This window comes from Elephantulus edwardii, unplaced genomic scaffold (assembly GCF_000299155.1).
Source record: "Elephantulus edwardii isolate Elephantulus edwardi_28Jun2011 unplaced genomic scaffold, EleEdw1.0 scaffold00097, whole genome shotgun sequence".
Lineage (NCBI taxonomy): Eukaryota > Metazoa > Chordata > Mammalia > Macroscelidea > Macroscelididae > Elephantulus > Elephantulus edwardii.
Window position 1 is genome coordinate 2,946,686 of NW_006399847.1, and position 18,417 is coordinate 2,965,102.

General features: G+C 42.1%; 1 protein-coding gene across 8 annotated transcripts in view; it reads right to left on the minus strand.

The window, feature by feature from the left end:
- The window catches only part of DLGAP1 (discs, large (Drosophila) homolog-associated protein 1), a 542,994-nt gene that overhangs the window by 167,866 nt on the left and 356,711 nt on the right, over positions 1 to 18,417 (minus strand). For 4 of the 8 annotated variants that reach the window (XM_006891398.1, XM_006891400.1, XM_006891396.1 and 1 more), the window contains exon 5: positions 7,107 to 7,136. The exons of the other annotated variants lie outside the window; for them this stretch is intronic. In XM_006891398.1, the coding sequence (XP_006891460.1) occupies positions 7,107 to 7,136 (30 nt within the window). The remainder of the gene's footprint in view (positions 1 to 7,106; positions 7,137 to 18,417) is intronic. 8 annotated transcript variants of the gene reach the window in all.

Genomic DNA, 18,417 nt, shown 5'->3' on the forward strand with positions numbered 1-18,417 from the left:
ACTGCAACTAAGACCTGCAGCAGGCACCCTCAATGCAAGTCTGAAAGGGAATTTAGTAGAACAAGTAATGGAAACTGGCTAAATGCCCAAGGTGACAAAACCTGACCCAGTGAACCAGCCTCGCTCCTTTGGCATTACTGCCCTGCTGTGCCGAGGTGGTGGGAGCACAGAACCTGGGCCTTTTGTGGTGCCCACTTTCCCCAGCCTCCGCTGTCCTGCAGATGTAAAGAATATTCCCAGCTGAGAGCCAAACACTTGACCCCTGCTTCAATCTGAGCAGCTCCATAGTTTCCTTTGCTTTAGAGCCACTTCTTCTAATGATTATCACCACTCTCATCAGGTACAAACCAATTGCCATCGATGGCCCTGCATGTGTCATAGTATCAGTGCACACCACAGGGGTTCAAGTGGCTGATTTCTCACAAGTCCATCACCAGACATTTCTTCTAAGGGGCCTCTCTGTGCACTCCAACCACCAAACACTCTAACTACCAACGTTTTGGTGGCTGTCCCATCCAGGGACTTCTGGGTGAATTATCACAAGTCTTCACATCTTACAAATATTATCCTCCCTTGTTCTTAATTATTTGAAATTCCAAAAGAGGCATTTTTATGCACCACTGGTGGAAAGCAAAGTGGTATGAAAAAGTTATGAAAGTCTCAAGCAAGGCAACACGTGCTTGCACCCGTTGCCCCAGCAATGACATTTTAGGACTTTATTCTGAAGCTGTGCTTCCCCCAATACAAACCAACATAAGCTCAAAGTTATTCACTGTAGTGTTATTTGTAACAGCAAAATCATGGAAACAGCCTAAATTGTGCATCTGTAGGAGACTGGTTGAATAAATTGTAATGCATTTTCAAAATTGAGTACTGTGCTCTCTTGACAAAGAATGAGGGAAATCTTTATCAAATAAAGTTATTTCCAGGATAGATTACAAAATGTTTAAAAGGAAATGTGGGACCTTTTCTATTTTCTCATAGGCAAGATGACTGTTTCAGGTAATCTCATGTAGGAGCACCCCACAGGGCTTTCCCAAAGCAGATCACCCTTCAGAGCAGACAGGCAAGCCTTTCTTCTAAGGTGCCTCTGGGTGGGTGTGAACTGCAAAGCAGTTAGGTGTCTATCATTTAACCATTTGCTCCACTTGGGATCCCTATGAGTTGGAATTGACATGGCAGAAACTAGCAACAACAAATAATATGTATGTGGCTATGATTTGTATATGAAAGAAATACCATAAGCAAGCAAAAAGACAAATACTAACTGAGGAAAAAGCTATTCTTATAAATAAAAGTGTTTTTTGCTATTATATGGAGAGATCTTAAATGAATCAGTAGGGGGAACTAATAGTGCTCCTAAAGTGATAAAGGGTATGAACTGACAATCTATTGAAGAAGAAATGCAAATGGGTCTTAAAATACTCTTAATAGAATTCATAAGAAACGTACTATGGGTTGTACCCTGAAAGTGTGATCATAGTTTGTTGTCGAGGCTGTGTACCAACAGAGCTGGTGAGTACTCCTTGTGGTGGACAGAACTAATGGCCACCAAAATTGTGTTCTTATCTCCTTCCAGAAACACAGAAAACTGTGCTTCTAGGTTTTCTTGACAGTTTTATGAGATCACATGACCAGCTGTAGCCAATAAAATGATGGAAACCATAAATGTCACTTTAGGGCTCGTGGTGTTTTTCTCTAATCCAGTCTTTGACTCAGTAGCTTCACTCCTAGGAATTTATTCTGAAGACATACAAATGATGTGCACATAAGATCATTTAGTAAAGTACTGCTTGAAATGGTGAAAAATTGGGAAGCTTCTCATGTGTAGCAAAGAGGAAACTGGTTAAATGAATAAAAACTATGATGCCCTACAAGGCATATTGAGTAAGGAGTTGTGCTGCCAATCTAAAGGCAGGCAGATTGAGTCCACCAGCTGCCCTGTAGGAGAAAGATGGGCAGTCTCCTCCTGTGGGACTTACTGCCTCTGAAAATCTGCTGGAGGGCCACCCATCAGTTGCTTCAAACTCAACAGCTCATAACAACAAGGTGGAATATTATGTAGTTGCAAACACAATTAGGGTGTTGTCTATGGAAATACAAACAAGAAATAATGTCAACCAAAAAAGCAAGTTGTGTACCATGCTTTACGTAAAAAAAGAATAGATTCATAATGGATAGTAACAGTAACAATGCTGAAATACGCAAAATGTACATATCTTGGAAAATTTAAATAAACTATCATAGGCAAGGTTTAGATCTGTTGTACCTGGGGTTACTATGAGTTAGGGTTGACTCAAGGCACCTAAATAGTAAAAAAGTCTCCTTTAAGTCAAACAATGGCCCAGTGAAGACTATTGTTCTTTAGGCGCTAGACTCTTTTGTTTAGTGAGTTTTTTTGTTTAAATGAGTTTATCCCATTTTACAGATCCACAATGAATGGGTAATATTTTTCCTCAAACACACACCGTGCACTGCACATGTGTACATGCATACACATACACAGGAACAGGCTTGTGTGCTCCTTCACACAGACCAGCATCTTAGAAAGGGAAAGGTATCAATACATTTGGGATACATTAAAGATGTTAAAAGGACTTTGGGTATTTTTGGATATATCACATGTCCTATTCTTGAAAAGGGACTTTTTATGCAACACACTTGTGTCTCTGAGCCCTCAGGGTACTCGTGAGGTCAGACAGTAGCACATCCTAGCAGAGAAGCAGCTCTGACTTTGATGTATTGATGATGGCTGACACTTATCAGTGCAGGTGACTAAGCCCCTTGGATGTGGCCACAGTCCTCAACACCCTGCTTTCATGGGGGCTGATGCTGAGGAGCTCTTCTGGTGAGGAGGCAAGAACAAGGCTTGAATAAATGTCGTGTGACAAGAACAAAGGAAAAGACCACTAAGCCAGAGGAGTTTTGTTATGAGGCTCATGAAACAGTGAAATTTACTCTTCACTCACAAGTCTTCCCTCTCCTGCCTAAGGGATAAAGGCCCAGTGCTGCACTTGAAGGGAGACAGAAATTGGGGCAAGCTCAGAAGGTCATCTCCGAGCCTCCTAAGTCCCATCTGTCCTCATTTCAAAGGCATGAACTCCTCTGCAAGAAGCCAACCCCCACTTGCTCAGTACAGGCATGGGAAAGAAAATGTTATCAGTTTGGTACATTCAGGGTTTTCACCCACAAGGTAAGCAGGTCTGGTGGTAACGGTTAAACGCTTGCCTGTGGATTCAAACCCACCAGCGGCTCCACAACGGGAGAAGATGTGGCAGTTTGCTTCAGCCAAAACGACTCTTGGAAACGACACAGAACAGTGCCAGCTCCTCCAGTGGGTCACTATGAGTCAGAATCCACCTGATGGCAATGCATTTGGCTTTGGTACCTACAGGGCAAATCTTACCCAGTCCACGCCCTGGGAGGCCTGCGTGCAGCCTTTCCTTCCCTGCCTGCAGGCCTGCCACCTTGTTTCAACACGTCTGCCTGCGTGGGTGTGCAGAGGGCCGCAGGCTGTCTGCCTGTAGATGCAGGAGCAGCTCACCCACGCGGGGAAATTCGCTCCCCACACCTACGGTCCCCTTTCTGCTCCATCAAGGCAGGCCTGCGGAGCTGGCTTTTAGAAATATTTGCCTGTCCTCCCTTCTCCAATTTCAAGAGGGGGAATATCTTTAAAAAGGGCAATTTGGAAGGTTCTGTTACAAAACTGTTGACAGGAAAACTCTTTCTCTCCTTAGCACTCCTCTAAATCTCAGTCCAGATGTTTATCCCTTACCTCAATTTTCTCAGTTTGGGATTGCCAACCTTCAACCAGGTAGAGCTCATCAGTTTTATGGGTAAAGCATTATAGATATAAGCTATGTCTTCCAGTGTTTATTCTTTTCAATGATTATTGTTGTTGTTGTTATGGGCCATCGAGGCGTTTCCGACTCATAGCGACCCTATGCACAACAGCTCTAAACCCTGCTCTATCCTGCGCCAACCGCACCGCCTCTGACACACCCATCCCGATTACCCCAGTCACCGAATCAATCCATCTCATAGAGGGTCTTCCCCTCCTGCGCTGTCCCTCCAACCTCCAAAGCATGATGTCCCTCTCCAAGGACCCGTCCCTCCTGGCAACATGTCCAAAGTATGTCAGACGAAGCCCCAGAATCCTTGCCTCCAAGGAGCAGCTTGGTTTAATCCTCTCCAAGATGGATCTGTTTGTTTTCCTGGCAGTCCAGGGTACATTCAGTACCCTTCTCCAGCACCACAGCTCAAAAGCATCCACTCTCCTTCTGTCCTCCCTAGTCATTGTCCAACTCTCTGATGCATAACAAGCGATTGTTGTTTCAATGATTACTCTTTGCAAAATACAGCATTTTTGTGTGTTTCTAAACGTTTCAGGGGGCATTTAACCTCACCATTAACACGATATAAAGGGGCATCGCTTCTGTGCAAAGCTCACTCGAAGCTTCAGGAAGGCTGAAGGTGACAGCTGCTTTAGGAAAGGGTGAGGACTAAACTCTAGGAGGGATCTTCGGTGATTGATCTTATGATTTTGACAACTGATCTTTCTCAAAACAAGGAAAGACGAGAACAGAAAAAAAACCACCCCAAACCTAAAAACCCCACCTGACATACTAATGCCATTAAGACCAATAAGTATTCCCTCCCCTGATTTGCATATTCAATGATAAACTGCAGGAAGCTGCCTTGAATTCTTTTCGCAGATGGAAACCAGCAGGTATGGTAATTAGCTATGCATTCACCAGGGCTTCTACATAAGGCTCCAGTCTATTTAAGAGATAAGGTCCCCCACAATGACCCCTGTAACAGCAGTTCCAGTGCAGTTCGAACCCATTAGCAGCAACGCGGTAAAAAGACGGGCGGTCAGCTCCAGTTAAGACTGACAGGCGGGGAGCCCCTGGGGTCGCTGTATCACGTCTGCCGGGTGCTATGGGTAGGGGTGCACTCGGATGGCAGTGGGTGGGTTTTATCCGACACGCATTCCATAGAGCATGCTCCAGAAAGCCCCGCATTCCAGATGCACGAGATGCATGCAGTGACCACACGCCGCCCCATCCCTGCATCCCCGCACCTGCGCTGCCCCAGGTAACGGCGCATGCGCCAAGCCAGCCCCAGTCCAGGCGCTCAGCCAGAAAGCTGCGGCCCTGCCAATGGTCCTGCCTGCGGGTCACTGTCTCCCCTGTAGCGCTCCCCTTGTCGATCCCTGTCCCTCCTGTGGGCCCTGACCCTCCTATGCGGCTCTGACTCTCCTGTGGAGCTCTGCCTATCCAAAGGGGCCCTGTCCCTCTTGTGGATCCCTGTCCCTCCTGTCCCCACTGCGGTCTCTGTCCTCGCAGCAGAGCCCTATCCAGGTGGGCCAGCAGGCGAGTTTTCCGCGTCCTGCCACATTTCTCCTCAGTCTCATCTCTTCGGACAACAGAAATCACTTTTCCTTTCACTAGCATGATGGAGGTAGGAGCTTCAGGCAGCAGGGCCATTTAGTCGTAACCTCTAGCAGAACAGCTGTTTTCAAATTATTTTACTCTCTTGGTTTTTGTGGCTTTTTAATTTTAATTTGTTTCTATCCCTCTTTTTGCCCGTGAAAACTGGGGCTTAACCTACGCTATGTAAATCTGGGACTTCAAAGTCATTCCCTGATAACACATCAAAAGGTCCCCGCCTTATCTGCAGATAATGAACTCAGACACAGCGTTGAAGAAGATGCCACTAGGGGTGTCTTGCGAGCAAGGCCGCGTTCAGGGTCCCTTCAGTTTCCGTGGCTCCTACTTTTAGGCAGAGAAGGGACTTGCAGAGTTTTTCAGTAAATGTCCCCTTTAACGGGCAGAGGGCCTGACTTCCTGTGACCGTCAGCCCTAAGGTCTGGACTCCCCTCTGCCTGCGCCTCTTCTTACATTCCTCTGACAGCTTCCTGACAGTGTGCTTTGTGCGGACGACACCAGAAATTGTGCCTTTTCAACTTCGTTTGACTATACAGACACATAGGAGGGCTGGCACCTACTTTGGACTTGCCCTGTCCCCTGACTACAATCCCGAGGTCCTCTCTCATCTCCCAAACTTTACACTCAAAGCCAACTGCATCACTTCTCTGGAGTGAAGCACACTGTGTCACCCTGCTGTTTCCCACCACCCACTGGCCATGCATTGCCCTTCATCAAACCACATCTCCCTTTAAATGGGAAGACTCACCTTAAAGCCCACCACCTTTTCCAAGCAGCCTCCCCTGATTAAATGGGTATGAAGAAACCTCGGAAGCATGACTGACAAACTCCCAGTAAACGAGGACACACACGCACACACCCCAAAACAAACACAGAAACTCACAAAGAGAGAAAATTACATATTCTCTAGTTCCGGAAGTAGGATTCTGAGGGGGTAAGGATATCAATTTTATAACCAATTAATCATTTCAAAGAAAGAGTTGAGGTTGTGGGTTTGTTTTTTTTTTCCAACATTCTCTGGGGGTTTTTAGCAATACTCTGCTCTACTTTTCCTTTATTTCTTTGCATATCAGCTTTTGTAGCACATAACTAAAGGGAACAGCTATTCCTCATTGTGGACAAAGCTAAGGTGAGGTGGTCCCCACAGTTACCTTTGGTGGAGCATCACCCCATGTAGAAAGAACCTATCTGAGCTTTGTCAGATGCCTCAGACACTGGACGTTCTCACCTTGTCCTCAAGCCATGATTCTGGACGCCTGTCTGCCTCCTGGGTGAGCATGCTGCTGGGGTACAGGGTAAGGCCTTCTTGAGTAACTGAGCTGATTTAACCTAGGGACAGTGTTTTAATTCAGATAAGGCTGTTGGGGAGCAAAGGCCTGCTGGAGAGAGCTGGCTCTGTGGTGACCACATCCAGAAGCAGCAGAAACAGACCTGAGAATGAATGCCCTCACCAACAGGGTAGGTGCCACTGGTGGGGAGGTGAGACACTTGTGGCAAAATGACCAGAACAAGGAGAAACACAGGATGGAGAGGCAATCACTGGCAATTAGAACATGGCCATGAAACACCACTGCCACATAAGCTTTCTAGCTACAAAGCCACGCTGTGCAACCCTGAAGCAAAACATCATTGATGCTGTGGTTATAAAAAACGTACCTTCGACTGCAGAACTCAGTTTTATGACACCTTGAATAGAAACAAAAAGTGGCAGTTATAGAGTGGACTCAAATCACCCTTTCCAGGCGTCTCACAGCATGCACGCTTCCCATCTGGATTGCTTCCCCCAGCATTTCAAGAACTTAACTAAAACATCAGTTTTAAAAATGAAAATCTGCCCTTGTGGGTAACTTCATTCCACCACTACAACCACTGGGACATTTTTCCACTATTAGGGGAATATTTGTGGATGAGGCAAAGGCCAAGTGTGTCTGAGCAGGACTCAATAGAAATTATGCTTATAACGGATCAGTAAATTCACACGAGAGTCCAGCATCAGTGGTTGCTATTCAGTATCATGTGTAGAGAGCATTGGATGGGTGGGTATGGCATGTCTATTGAAGCATATTTCCAGTTGCCATGGAGTCTCAGGTGACCCCATGTGTGTCAGAGCGGAATGGACCACCTTAGAGTTCTCAATGCTGATTTTTTTAAGGAAGGGAATTGCTATGCTTTCTTTCAAATAACCTCTGGGGGACTTGAACCTCCTACCTTTTGTTTAGCAGTTGAGCATTAGCTAACTACATTTTTGAGGGTCTGTGCATCTGCTTCGAAAGATCACCATGAGCTGGAAATAATTTGAGGGTGACTGACTGAGGGTGTGTGTGTGAAAAATCATGCTGTGTTCTTCTTGGGGTAGTTTGGGCCTCAGGCAATTTTCTTAGCCTGCTGTATTCATCTTACCTAAAGCCTGCAGGCCAGAGGGAAAAGGGTTCATGAAAATATTAGTATTACCCTTGACTGAAGGACCAGAGGCCTTGAGGTAAAAATACCAAACTAACACAAGTTTGACTTGATATAGTAATTTTATATAAACAGTTTTTTTTTATAAGTCATGTTGTTGAAAAAAAAATTTACAAGCTCTCTAATAGCCATGACATGTTAGGCTAGTTTCAGTTGGTTGAAATTTTGGTTCTCTATTGAACTGGAATAGTTTCAAATTAAAAATGGAAACAAACTGATTCCCATGCTGGTAAACAAAATTAGAACCAGCATGAACACACACACACACACACTGATTTCAGTAGATCATACTGACATTCTGAAAAAGCAGATTTTGTTACATGCTAAATTTTATCTTTACAGCAGAATTATCGGTGTATGGGAAATGACTAAGAACAGATTCTCTAAGGGAAAAAAAATAATGCATTGTATACATCAAAGTAAGCATATTATAAAACTTAACAAAAAAACGATGTCTAGCACACTAAAGGATAATGGAATATATAGTACTTTTAAAAGCAAATTCTACATAGCCAGTTGATTCTCACAGAAGGATTTTGTTCATTTTGGCTTGAGTCTTGTATCCACAGCCAGGTTATACTTGCCTTTCAACTGTGATTTGACAAAATCATTCTGAGTTGCATCCCAGTCTATTCTTTTCCCAGGAAATTTATTGTGAAAAGGTTATGGTTGTAGTTCAAGAATTAGTACATTAAGAACTTTAAGTACTGTATTTTTGCATATAACACATTCCCTAGTATAGAAAACCAGTAGGAGAAGGGTTATACTGTTTAAAAAAAGACAAAAAACTGTACCATGCATTTGAATACAAATGATGTCTTTACTCCCTTTGTTTCAAATATAACTTCTCTAACTGGAGCTTTCTATATCACTTCACGTGTATTAACAGTTGTACTTAACAGCTGGCTCCTGAATTCCCAAAATTCTAGCAACTGCTCTTGCAGGGTGGGATGTACTGTCCTTATCACTGTACTGTCCATAGAGGTTTCTTTCCACCCAGTACAGAGAACAAAATACTGGACTTCAGAATATTTTCTGAGATAGTCACAAAAGGAGATATAACATAATTGAACTATCCATTTATTACTAAGTTCAGCACCTATTATTATTTTGCCAGTAATTCAAAAAATACATTATAAATAGAACCCCATGGAAATAGCAGACACCAATGATCAGCTAGCAACACAACTTAGTGGATTTGGCATTCTAGAACAAGCAGAACAGCTATCTAAACATACAAGTGGCAGAGCCAAATAAAAGGAGTTGGATTATTAAGCAGCAAACCCATTTCCACCCACAAACTATAGAATATTCATATATAAGTCAGAATATTAATTTCTTTCATCCATATTTATTATGTGAAAAATGGGGTGAGCAAGTGTCACTGAAATGAAAAGATACCATTAAACTCTAAACAGGTTCTTGTGGCAGATGGGATTGATTGTGGAGTGAAGCCAACAATGCAGTTATTGAGGAAGGAGAAAAGGCAAATTAATTAACAAGTAAAAGGCTGACTTTATAACTCTAATTATAAGCATCATTTTAATAAAAGCACTAATGACTCATTAGCTCCACATAGACATTCCTGTTTTATACTTTTAAAATCCCAAATCCCTTTTTATTGCAGAATAACTATAGTATAGTGGGAATCTAGAGTTAATAAGATTTAGCTCTACAACTAATTTTATACAAAGCATTTTAGGTTAGGAATTTATTTATTTATTTATTTTAAATCTTAAAATAGAAGAGGTGAGTGGTGAGAATGTTATAAAGCTCTGCATTGCACTGTTGAATTGGGGAACACACAGTAGACGCCATCCAGTGAAGAGCTGACAGCAGATTGCTTGGAGTTCAAGCTAAGCCACAGTACATACATAAACATGAACATATATATACATAAACACACACACACACACACACACACACACACACACACACACACTAGATCAATCCCAGCACTCCATTCTTCTTAGTTCTTCTTACTTTGCAGAAATATTTGAAAATAAATTAGTTAAGAAGAAAAGAAAATAAACGGTTCTTGTTTCAACCCACTATCTTTACTGCAGCAAATTCCTGATCTGAGGGCAGTACATGTAGACAGTGTCCTTTATTGTTCTGCACCTCAGAGTCAATCACTAATAATACCAAGAAATCATCTGCAGGAGCCCTCCAATTCCAAAACTATTCTACCATCTTTCCTACTATTTTCCTCTAAGGATTAATTTTAGTTGATCTAAAATAATTTAAAGGGTCAGATTAAAAGAATTCATACTAAAACATAGTTTAGCATTACTAAAACCTCCAATGACTTCTCAGTGCTTTTGAGATTAAAGCTTTAACCTTGGCCATGCATATGAATACAGAAGATGGAAGGAATACACAGAGTCACTGAGTACTCAGTGAAAAAGAACTGAGACGAAAGAATTTCATGAAACAATATATGATGAAGAGGCAATGAAGGAGGAAATTCAAGATGCTCTGAAGGAATTGGCAAAAAACAAGGCCCCAGGAATTGATGGAAGACCAACTGATATATTTCAACAAACAGATACTACCCTAGACGTGCTCACTAGGTTGTGATAGGAAATCTGGAAGACAATTACTTGGCCAACTGGAAGAGATCCATATTTATTCCCACTCCCAAAATAGGTGATCTAACAGAGTTTGGAAATTATTGAACAATATCACTAATATCACATGCTTGAAAAATCCTACTAAAGATTACCCAAAAATGACTGGAACAGTACATTGACAGAGAGAACTATCAGAAGTACAAGCTAGAAGAGGTCGTGGCCCTAGGGACATCACAGCCAATGTCATATAGATCTTGGCCGAAAGCAGAGAGTACCAGAAAAATGTTTACCTGTGTTTCATTGGCTATTTGAAGGCATTTGACTGTGGAGCACAACAAATTGTGGCTAACTTTAAGAAGAATAGGAATCCCAGAACACCTGATTGTGCTCATGTGAAACTTATACTTGGACCAGGAGGTAATTACCAGGACAGAGCAAGGAAAAACTACATGGTTTAAAATCAGGAAGAGTCTCCATCAGGAGTGTGTTCTGCCTTCATACCTTTTCAATTGTACTATATGCAGTACAGATTATCTGGGAAGCTGGGCTTTAATGAGGAAGACTCATTAACAAGAAAGGAAGACCCTGAAGGAAATGGATTGACACAGTATCTGTGGTATTGAGGTTAGATATGCAGAAGATACTAAGACTGGCTCAGGACAGAGAAGGGTTCTGAGCTCTTGTGCATAGGGTTGCTATGAGTTGCAGGCGACTCAGGCACATAATAACAACAATACACAGTAAGTGTTATTTACAGTATTCACATTATTAACATTGCCTGACCTACCCATGTGGTGGTAAGTAAAAAGCAAGTAAAAGCAAATGGCGAGGAAATCCATTTGAATGATCTCTCTACTGCACCACACTCAGTCTCTGCTCACACCCTGTTGTTGCCTCCATTGCTTCAATCCATCTTGTTAAGGGGTTTCTCCTGTTTGCTGACCCTCTACTTTTCTAAGCTTGAAAACATCTCCTTATATGTTGTTGTTGTTAGGTGCTGTCGAGTTGTAGACTACTCATAGCGACCCTATGAACGAAAGGCCTGAGCATTGTTCATAGAGTTTCCAGAGGCAAGCCATTTCGGAAGTGGATGCCACTCCTGCTTCCAAGCGTGGAAGCTCTCCTTATAACATGCCCAAAATATGTGAGACAAAGTCAGACTATCCTTCTTTCTAAGGTGTACTCTGGCACCTTAGGGAAGTTTGGTTTGGTTTTTTTGGCAGTCCATGGTACATTCAATACTCTGCAAACATCACAATTAAAAAGCAACAATTCTTCAGTTTTCCTTACTCATTTTTCAACTTAAACATGCATAGGAAGCACTTGAAAATACTATGGGTTTGGGTATGTGCACCTTCATCTTTGAAGTTACACCCTTGCTTTTTAGCACTTTAAAGAGGGAGTTCTGGTGACCTCGCGGGGTAAGAAGCTGCTCTGCAATCCCAAAGGTTTGAAACCAACAGCTGCTTCATGGGAGAAGGATGGACAATCTCCTCCAGTGCAATTTAGTGCCCCTGCTGGAGGGTTAGGTATGGGTTGGATCTAACTCGATGGAAAACAACAACAAAATGGCCCCAAAGTTCTATGGGTTGGAAAATGAGGTATCTTAGAAGGTTTAACTTCAGAGAATCTTTTCCAGAGACCAGGCCTGGGCTTTGGTCATAAAACTCTGAAACTCAAATTAATTTCTGTTAAGCTGGAACTGACTCACAGCTGACCCTCCTTCCAATTGCCAAGGATATAAATAGAATAGGAGGAAATTGCCTATCTGATTCCCTTAGAGCCGCTGCTGGATTTGAACCAGTAGAGGTGTGTGGCCTTTGGGTTAGTTAGCACAACTCCTACAGACTATACCACTAGAGTACCCCTATCCACACATTGCCAGTTCTCCAAAGAACTCATAATACGTGAATTTAAAAATTGTTGTGGATCAGAGATTGCCGTATGGTTCCTATTTTTCCACTTTTTAAATTAGTGTCTATTGTGGCTCTTTCATCCCTGTGTCACCACTGTATAACTTTTATTTTTTAGTTTACAGGTCTTCATATTGAGGGGAAAGTGGACTAGAGAACTGCATTGAAGGAGACATGTTAGCATCTCAATATTAATGAGATGATTAAAAGCTAGATGGTAAACTTGAACTATTTTCCGAGGGCTTGCTGGGGGTACATTTATTTTGCTTGGGGAGAAATGAAAATAATTGATTTGTGTCAAGGGAATGAATTATTGCTGACTGAACATGCCCCAAATTTGAAATTCTTCCCCTTAATGAGTTTGTGTCATTTACCTTAGATGTGTGTGACAAATATGACCAATTAAATATGGAAGTAGTGATATTCTGCCAGTGTCTGAAGCCAGACCGTAAGACTTTCTGAGTCTTGGAACATTCCCTAAGGGCCTAAGCTGCTATTTAGAAAGTTTTAAAATGGCAATATTGGAGATACCACTTCATAAGTGCCATAGACAACAGAGCCATTCACACCAAAATACCAGACACATGAATAATATCTAAGGCCTTCTCAACCAGCCTGATTTCCAGTTGGGTTTAGAATGGAAGAGTCACTCAGCAGAGAGGGCTATGTAAATTTTTAATTCATATGATGTAATTAAAATGATTGTTTTTAAAAAATGTTCTATTTTGGAAGAATTTCTAAGTGTCTAAATTAGTTCCTTGTTACATTAAATGTTCCCAAAAGAACAAACTTTTTTTTTTCTTTCTTTCAGGGAATTGATCTCTGTATTTAATTAATGTCTATTTCCACCCTAGACTGTAAATTCCATGAGACTAGAGACCGAGACTATTTTTTATCATCATAGTCTCCTTTGAACCTAGTAAAATATGTTGTTGTTATTGAGTACCATCAAGTGAGAACTGACCCTCCAGAGGGTTTTTAGAGGCAGTAAATCATACAGGAGGGAACTGCCTATCTTCTCTTGCACAGCAGCTGGTGGATTAAAATTGCATTTGGGTTGGCAGCACAATTCTTTACCACTAAGCCACCACAGCTCCCTAGAACAGTGAAGATATAGTTAAGTGCAAAAGAAATATTTTGAAATTAAATGGATCAAATATTATATATAGATGTTAGTTGTTGTTAGGTGCTATCAGTTGAGTATAACTCCTAGCTACCCTTTGAACAACAGATTGAACCCTGTTCTTGTCCTGTGCCATCCTTGTCATCCCTGACACACTTGAGCCCATTGGTGCAGGCAGTGTTTCAATTCATCTCATTGAGGGTCTTCGTCTTTTTTGCTAACCCTTTACCTTTCTAAGCATGATGTCCCTCTCTAAGGAATAGCCTTTCCTCCCATGCCCAAAATATGTGAGATGAAGCTTTGTCATCCTTGCCTCTAAGGAATATTCTGGTTGCACTTTCTCCAAGACACATCTGTTTGTTCATTTGGCAGTCCATACTCCAAAGCACTCTTCTCCAGCACCACAGCTCAAAGGTATAGATTTTTCTGTGACCCTTATTCATTGTCCATCTCTCAGATGCACAGCAGGTGATTAGAAAAAAACCCCTGTGGCTTATTTCAGGTGCATCTTAGTCTTCAAACGGATATCACTGTTCTTCAGTATTCTGGAGAGGTCCCTGACAGCAGGTTTTCCTAGTGCAATATGTTTCATGATCTCCCGACTATTGGTTCCAAGGGTGTTGGTTTTGGATCTAAGTAAGATGAAGTTGTTGACAGTTTCAACATTTTCCCCCATCTATTATGATGTTACCCTATTGGCCTAGTGGTGAGGATTTCCACCCCCCCCACCCCCCACAAGGCTGTAGATCTTGATTTTCTGCAGCAAGTGTTTTAAGTTCTCATTTTCAACAAGCAAGACAGGTCATCTGCATTAGACAGGTTGTTGATGAATCTCCCTACAACCCAAATGCCATATTCTTCTTCATAAAGCCCAGCTTGTTTTCCCAACATGCTCTTTTCTAACTGTGCTATCATTTACCCACATTGTGATAATTTAGAATCAAAGCCAGTAGAAACAGGAAAACAGTTTCTGACCATGTTATATGGGTTGTAGTTCCTCCTTTGATATGGTTTCTCTAAGCCATTTTCTCTGTTACTTTCACCACATAACTAAACAGGACCATACAGATGTGAGGTGTTTGTAGCCTACCAAGGAGAATGGATAGTTTGCTAGTAATATAATAAGGTAAATGGGAACCTCTGGGGACCATATAAATAAGATGTGTTAAATGCTAATATGGGATTGGTCCGTTTTGCCAGCTCGTCCTACCAGGCTTAAGGTGAGCTATCCCGGAGGCAGAAAACCACAATCTCACTGCCATCAAGAAGAAAGAACCATAAAGTACAGTGGGTCTTTTGGACCTGAGATCTCTGTGAAGCAGAGAAAGAGAAACTCTGGGGAGGAAGCGCAAGATGGTGAAGATGGCTTGAGAGTAGATGATGGCAGTGATGGAACAAGAATGGACAGTAATTGTGGTGGTGGCAGAGCAGCAACAGAGAACCAGAGACTGGTGTGAGACAGAGTTGTGAGTTCACAACTCATGGAGCTAGAACTGCGTGCCTTCAGGCCTAGGCTTACAGGCAAAGTAGGGTTGTAATTGGCAGAGCTAAGAGCTTTGTAGTACTTTCCTCAGCAGGACAGAAGAATGCCACACAATCAAAGGGTGAGGGAGAGGTACGACTTTCAGTACATCTGCAAAGGTCTTGACTGAAGCTGTAGAAGTTTTCTTGTACTTAAATAATAATCTGTTAGTTCCCTAACTAACTTACTAATTGTGAGTAATGTCTGTGAGTTCTGTGTGGCCACTGCAATGGATTATTGAATGTAGAAGAGGTAATAAGCACCACAGGGAAGGGCAGTTGGTGTTAGAATCAATAGAAGATGGTATGAAAGTGTAGAGGCATATCTGACTGCACAGGAATTAGTTTTGCTCTGTTATCTTTCTACTTGTGAACTTAGTGAAAGTCAGATGTTGCTATTGCTATTCTCACAGTCTTTTACATTGTGGTTAGGTGCCATCAAGTTGAGTATGACTCATAGTGACTCTGAACAACAGATCTGAACTCTGTCCTATCCTGTGCCATCTCAAAATCTTGGCCATATCTGAGCCCATTGCTGCAGTCACTGTGTCATCCCATATGGTTGAGGATCTACTTCTATTTCACCAAACCTCTACCTTTCCAAGTATGATGTCTTCCTGCAAGGAACAGTCTCTTCTAGCAACATGCCTAAAGTTTGTGAGAATAAACTTTATCCCCTTTGCCTTGAAGGAGTACTCTGGCTGTATGTTCTCCAAGACGTATCTGTTCTTTTAGCAGTTCATGGGATATTCAGTGCTCTTCAATACCACAGCTCAAAAGGCTTCTTCTGTCAACTTCACTCACTGTCCAGCTCTGAGATGCATAGCAACTGAATGAAAAGAGCACGGCCTGAATCAGCACGCTTTAGTTCTCAAACTGACATCATTGTTCCTCAATAATTTGGAGAGGTCCCTGATTACAGATTTTCCCAATGCAGCATGTATCCTGATCTCCTGAGTGCTAGTACTAAGGGTGTTGATTGTGGATCCAAGTAAGATGAAGTTGTTGACGATTTCAATCTTTGCTCCATCTGTCATGATGTTGCCTATTAGTCCAGTGGTGAGAATTTTTGTTTTCTTGACATTGTGATGCAATCCATAAGGCTGTATTCTTTGATATTCTGCAGCAAGTGTTTCAAGTTCTCCTTAATTTCAGCAAGCAAGGCTGCGTCGTCTGCACAATGTAAATAGTTGAGGAGTCTTCCTTCAATCCTGGTATCATCCTTCTTCATAGAGTCCAGCTTCTTGAATAATTTGCTCAGCATACAGATTGAATAGTTATGGGAAAAGGATACAACCTTGACACACACTTTTCTTAATTTTAAATAAATTACTGTGGCTGACTCTGAGAAGACTGGAAATCGCAGAACATTTGCTTGTGCTTATGCAAAACCTATACTTGGACTAGGAGGCAGTTGTCAGAACAGAGCAAGGAGACACTGCATGGTTCCAAATCAGGAAGGATGTACACCAGGCATGTATTCTGTCTCTGTACCTTTTTCTGTACTTTCTGTATGCAGAACGGATCATTCAGGAGGCTGGGCTGTATGAAGAGGAATGTGGCATCAGGATTGGAGGAAGATTCATCAACAACCTGTGTTATGCAGATAACACAATCCTGTTTACTGAAACTGAGAAGGTCCTGAAGTGCTTGCTGCAGAAGATCAAGGACTGCAACCTTCAATATGGATTGAAGCTCAACATCAAGAAAACAAAGATTCTCACCATTGGGGCGATTGGCAGCATTATGAGAGATGGTAAAGAGACTGAATTATTAACAGCTTTAGCTTGCTTTGCTCCGCAATCAACATACTTGGTACCAGCAGTCAGGAAATCAAAAGAATAACTGCACTGGGAAAATCTGCTGTCAGGGACCTCTCCAGAGTACTTGTGGGCAATGATTTTGGGAGACTAAGGTGAGCCTAATCCAGGCCATAGTCTTCAGAATTGTTTGCTATGTGTCAGAGAGCTGGGGATGACCGAAAGAGAATTGATGCCTTTGAGCTATGGTGGTGGAGAAGAGTGTTGAATATACTATGGACTACCAGGAGAACAGTTTGTCCTAGAGAGGGTGAAGCCAGGCTGCTCTTTGGAGGCAAGAATTCTGAGGCTTCGTCTGACATACTTTGTGCATGTTGTAAGGAGAGCCCCAGTCCTTGGAGAGGGACATCATGCTTGGGAAGGTGGAGGGATGGAGAAAGAGAGGGAGACCATGGATGAGATGGATTGATACAGTGATTGGGGTAATAAGGTTGGGAATGTTGGAGACAGTAAAGTTGGCACAGGATAGAGCAGGTTTCAGGCCTGTTGTACATTGGGTTGTTATGAGGCACAAGAAACTCAACAGCACAACAAGAACAACTACAACAGTGTTTCCTTGCTCTGTTTGTACAATAGCTTCTTGGTCTAGGTATAAGTTTTGCATGAGCACAATTAAGCATTCTAGAAATCTCATTCTTCTCAATATTAGCCATAATTTGTTATGATCCACACAGCCAAATGCTTTTGCTGTATTTACATTTGGTAATGTAAAGTCTTGCTTTACTATTGTCTGGGAAGGTAGCTAAGCACATGTTTGGATTCCTTTTGGTAACTGCTATGTAGTAAGAAGAGAAGCTCTGCTGGTGAAGGCTATAGGGTGTTGTACACTAATATAGGTGGCACCTCTCTGATGCTTTGAATCCATCAGCGACTCTGAGCAGAATGATAAACAATCTCTTCCTGTGTGATTTCCAGTCTTTTGAAAACCCGCTCTAAGGTCAGTTATGAGTTGGTTCCAGATCAAGAGCAATGAGAGATACGTAGTAAGAAAGGAGCCCAGTAGATTAAACACTGAACTGCTAAATGAAAAGTTGGTGGTTCATATCTACTGGCATCCTGCTGAAGAAGGGTTCCATAAAGATTCATAACCTTGGAAAACCTTAAGGGGAAATTTTACTCTGTCTTAGACATAAGCCCTTTTCTTCTGGTGGCCTAATGGTAAAAAGTGGTGCTATCATCCCAAAGGCACACAGTACAAACCCAGCAGCTGCTCTGCGGGAGAAAGATACAGTCTCCTCACATGTGATTTATAGCCTCTGAAAACTCGCTGGCGGGTCGGCTAAGAGTTGGTTCTAACTCAATGGTACATAACAACTTCATCTAAAACTGTGTAAGATATATCATAAGTACTAACATTAAGGTAAAGATTCAAGACACTTCATGCCATTGTTCCCCATCGCTTTCATACCCACTTTGCTTATTTTCTGTTTCATAAAAGACATTTACCTCTTTCTTAGGAGGTCCCATTCATCTATGTTATCTTCTCCTGGTTGTAGCTTTTCCAGGATACTGGGAAGACTGTTTATGTTGTGGATTAGGACTTCTAGTGTTGTTCCT